The 4,378-nt window shown below is 38.9% G+C and overlaps 1 protein-coding gene across 1 annotated transcript in view; it reads right to left on the bottom strand.

The window, feature by feature from the left end:
• Positions 1–2,670: 2,670 nt before the first annotated feature.
• Positions 2,671–4,378, bottom strand: part of LOC106869015 (transcription elongation factor 1 homolog) — a 7,741-nt gene continuing 6,033 nt past the window's right edge. The window contains exons 3-4 of the mRNA XM_014914509.2: positions 4,002–4,072; positions 2,671–3,537 (exon numbers count right to left, since the gene is read on the bottom strand). Of these exons, the coding sequence (XP_014769995.1) occupies positions 3,473–3,537; positions 4,002–4,072 (136 nt within the window). The 3' untranslated portion in view covers positions 2,671–3,472. The remainder of the gene's footprint in view (positions 3,538–4,001; positions 4,073–4,378) is intronic.

The following is a 4,378-nucleotide window of genomic DNA, read 5'->3' as shown; positions in this document are numbered from 1 at the left end:
TAACTGCATAATATGAATTTTAAAAAAACAAAACATCATATTCTTTGCTTCTTTTAAGTTTTTGTTCCCTGTCCAATTCTGATGGATTTCTTTTATTTCTTCTCCCCTTGGTCATCTTTCATTCCCCCTGCCCCCTACTTTCCTTTCTTCCCTCTTCACTTCATTACCCCTCCCCCCACACACACACAGTCTCTGTATCCAAGAGACTCTCTCTCTCAACACCTGGTTGTCCCCTTAATTTCACCCTAACAATGATTTCATTCCAAGCAATAAACACAGGAATAAGTTTTGTTACTGAAAAACAATCTTTCTTGTATCTTGTTTTTTGTTTTTTTTCTCTTTTATATTGTACAACATATGAGGCTCCCACAGGGAACCCTCCTCTGCCAATTTCAACCAGGGTTCAAAAGCATCTCCTACCACTCTCTTACAATTTAGAGATGAGAACCTTTTTTTTTTATGTCCAGCTTAACCTTCTTGTACAAGGTCTTGAAAGAGGTGCCCCACGGTGAAACTGAACCTGTAATCTTGTGGTTGGGAAGCCACTGTCTTAACCACAAAACCAGGTCTCCATCCATAAAAACAAGTTGATGGGGGGGGGGGGGAATAAAACAAACAAATATTAGGATTTTGTTTTTCTTTTACTCCATTTCCAAAGCCAACCCTAGACATTAATAATGTAACCTTTTTTTGGTAGAAAGGAGCAATTTTTCTAATCCTTTTAAAAATAAGATGACATTTTGTGGTCGAGGGACTGGTTCTGCCAACAAATAGCATTTATATTTTCTGATCTGTTAGCAATCTCTAAGCAGAGGGTGTAACCAGCTTCTAGGCAGAAGAATTGGTTTGAAAAAAAAGCAATGTGATGCTCGATCTCAGTGACAAACATAACAGATCAATGTTTTAAGATTCCAATCACTGAGAAAATGGCAAAGGTGGGATGAGAGGATGGAAGCAATGACAAGTGACGTCTGTTGGTGATTTGCTGTGCTTCAGAAGACACATCAGTCCATAGGAAGTGTTACCTCAAGCGAATTTACTGCTACTTTCATCCTATCACGATCTATTTACATTAAATATGGTATATAAATACCTGTTTTAATCTAATTGTTTCTGCTGCATACAAGATGATATAAAGACTACTAAAGTATACATTATTATTATTATTATTAAGCATAGACAATTATTTTGTTTTATGTTTTTATTTCATATTTGGTCAGCAATGATAATTTTTCAGTAAAAATAAATCAACTAAAACTGGCCAACTGGAACAAATGTGATTAGAATAATTCTAATTTACACATCAAGGCCAGCAATTTGAGGAGAGTGGGGGGGGACAAATTGACTGGTGCCTTGTTTTATCTGACTCCAACAGGACGAAAGGCAAAGTTGGTCTTGATAGGATTAGGACTCAGAACAAATACTACAGGGTATTTTGTTTGACTTTAACAATTTGACTGAGGACTGGTGAAACCGGATGGCAACGCCAGGCTCCAATCCAATTTGGCAGAGTTTCTACAGCTGGATGCCCTTCCTAACGCCAACCACTCAGAAAGTGTAGTGGGTGCTTTTACGTGTCACCCGCACGAAAACGGCCACGCTTATTTCTACCTTTGGGAAAAGGCCACAACTTTGGGGACAGAGACCCAGCAATGGAATTAACTCCAATACTTGGTCGATACTTTATAATCCTCTGAAGGAAGAAAAGCACATTTGACCCAAGTGGGATTTGAACTCAGAATGTAAAGGGATGTGATTTACCAATCCACAGTTAATAATAATGATAATCCTTGCTACTACAGGCACAAGGCTTTATTTGACTGGTCCTTTATTTTATCAAGGATGAAAGGCAAAGTGAATCTCAGTGAGATTTGAACTCGGAATATAAAGAGCCAGAAATAATGGTTTCAAACAGAAGCAATCGACCACGTATTGCAGGGAGGCAGGAATGATTACATCAAATCCCCAGTTTGTCATTTGATTAATCCCTGTCTTTGAAAAGGCTATTGTCCTCTTTCACAATTATATACATATTTTACGGAGATGTACTTGCATAGCAAGTGACCTGATCTGAGATCGTGTGCTGGAACGAAAACAATTGCAGCATGGAAGGTGTTTATAAGCCATTTAAGAAACACACAAAAACCATTAGATATATATAAAATAGTTAAATAGCTATTGTAGGAATTGAACTCTTAACTACTACATATAAACATGTGTACATCATATCTTTTCCTTGTTTCAGTCATTGTATAGAGGCCATGCTGGGGCACAACTTTGGATGGTTTAGTTGAACAAATCACCCCACCCCCCAATACTAATTCTAGCAGCCCCTTTTGCTGAACCACAAAATTACAGGGATGTAAATAAACCAACCCCAGTTGTTAAGCACTGTAGAGTGGGGGGAACAAATACATGCACACACATGGGTTTCCACGCAGTTTCCATCCATCAAATTAACTCACAAAATATCGATTAGTCCAGGCGATAGTAAAAGACACTTGTCCAAGATGTCACAGAGTGAGACTGAACCGGAGACCACAGTGCTACAAAGTTAAATTTATACATATACATACATATATATATATATAATGCTGAGAAGAGAAAACAATTTAAATGGCATCAGTTTTGCTTGAAGGACAGAGAGAGAAAACAAAACTAAAGCAGGGATTGCTAACTTCATTTTAAATATATATTTTGCATTTGATGATCATCATTTTTAATGAGGCAGAATTTCTTTGACCAGATTCCGTTTCCTGGTCTCACCTGTTTGGAATCCAGGTAACATTTTCCCCCGATTCCTTCAAACACAAACAATGACCCAACACAATTCTTTTTCACCAATGATTGCAAACAAACGACACCATTCGTTCAACGGTTATGTTTGCCCATAAATCAGTGGGGAGTCTTTTACTTGTTTCAGTTAATAGACTGCGGCCATGCTGGGGCACCGCCTTGAATTTTTTAGTTGAAAGAATCAACTGGAGAACTTAGATACGAGAGGAAAAAAAACAAAAAAAAACAAGCATTAGTTGATTTGACATTTTAAATAACTTTCAGATGGTTTTAATGAATATGAATGAAAGAAGGGTGGAAGGAAGGAAGGAAGGAAGGAAAAAAAAAAGAAAAGTGTGGCAGGGAGGAGACTTAACTAATGTTGCAAGCAGCCAGGTGTAAAACTGAGTAAGATTTTCTTTGGGGGAGAATGATAAAAATGATGAAGGGATGATAAGAAAAAAGGGACACCCAGAGAAGAGATTAAAAAAAAAAATTGAAGGTGAAGAAGGTTAAAATGATGAAGTAAAAAAAAAAAAAAGAAAGGACATCTGATTTGCAGATATTGTGTTGAGGGGGTGGGGGTGGGCTGGTATTATTTCACAGGTTAAAAAAGCCACACCCCCACCCCCACCCCATTCCTAAGCAGCAGCTGAATGTTTTTTATATGAACCTTAACAAGAAGTGTTGGAAGATCTCACTGGTTCGCGGATTCACAAGCATCAATCCAGTCACTGTAGACATCGACTGGTTCCGACAAATCTGAAAACAGAAAGAAAAGAGAAAATAATCGGGATTAATTTGGGATTAACAGTTGAAATGTAATGAGCAGAGGGAAATAAAAGAGAGCAGAGCTTAAATGATACAGAACCATTCCTCATTTGTTAACACTGGTCTTCCATGCTGAGAAGCCAGAGAACTGCACCAGACTCCACTTGTCTATGTTGGCATGGCTTCTACAAATGGATGCCAACCACTTTACAGAGTGGACTGGGTGCTTTTCATGTGGGACCAATACTGAATGTTGGAGGAATGGTTGTGCTCAATACGTGACAATGTTACGATTCCAGTTTCAACTCAGTTTGTTAATCACATTAAACTTCCACCGTTGCATGATCCCACGCAACAGTGGGAGTTTGAGGAGGGCCATAACATTATATAAACCATAGCACTATCCACACATATATTCATTCATACGTACACAAAAGCACAAGTTAGAAACTTACAATTTATACTTGTTTGAAAATCTTCCAAACATACACTGCAGCTAATAATTCCAGTGTTGCGGTTCCGATCCCTGAAAAATACAAAGTAATTTACATACAGAAATCATCATCATCATCATCATCGTTTAACGTCCGCTTTCCATGCTAGCATGGGTTGGACGATTTGACTGAGGACTGGTGAAACCGGATGGCAACACCAGGCTCCAGTCTGATTTGGCAGAGTTTCTACAGCTGGATGCCCTTCCTAACGCCAACCACTCAGAGAGTGTAGTGGGTGCTTTTACGTGTCACCCGCACGAAAACGGCCACGCTCGAAATGGTGTCTTTTATGTGCCACCCGCACAAGCCAGTCCAGGGGCACTGGCAACGATCTCGCT

The sequence above is a fragment of the Octopus bimaculoides genome, chromosome 23, assembly GCF_001194135.2.
Source record: "Octopus bimaculoides isolate UCB-OBI-ISO-001 chromosome 23, ASM119413v2, whole genome shotgun sequence".
NCBI classification, from domain to species: domain Eukaryota; kingdom Metazoa; phylum Mollusca; class Cephalopoda; order Octopoda; family Octopodidae; genus Octopus; species Octopus bimaculoides.
This window is presented reverse-complemented; position numbering and strand designations above follow the sequence as displayed.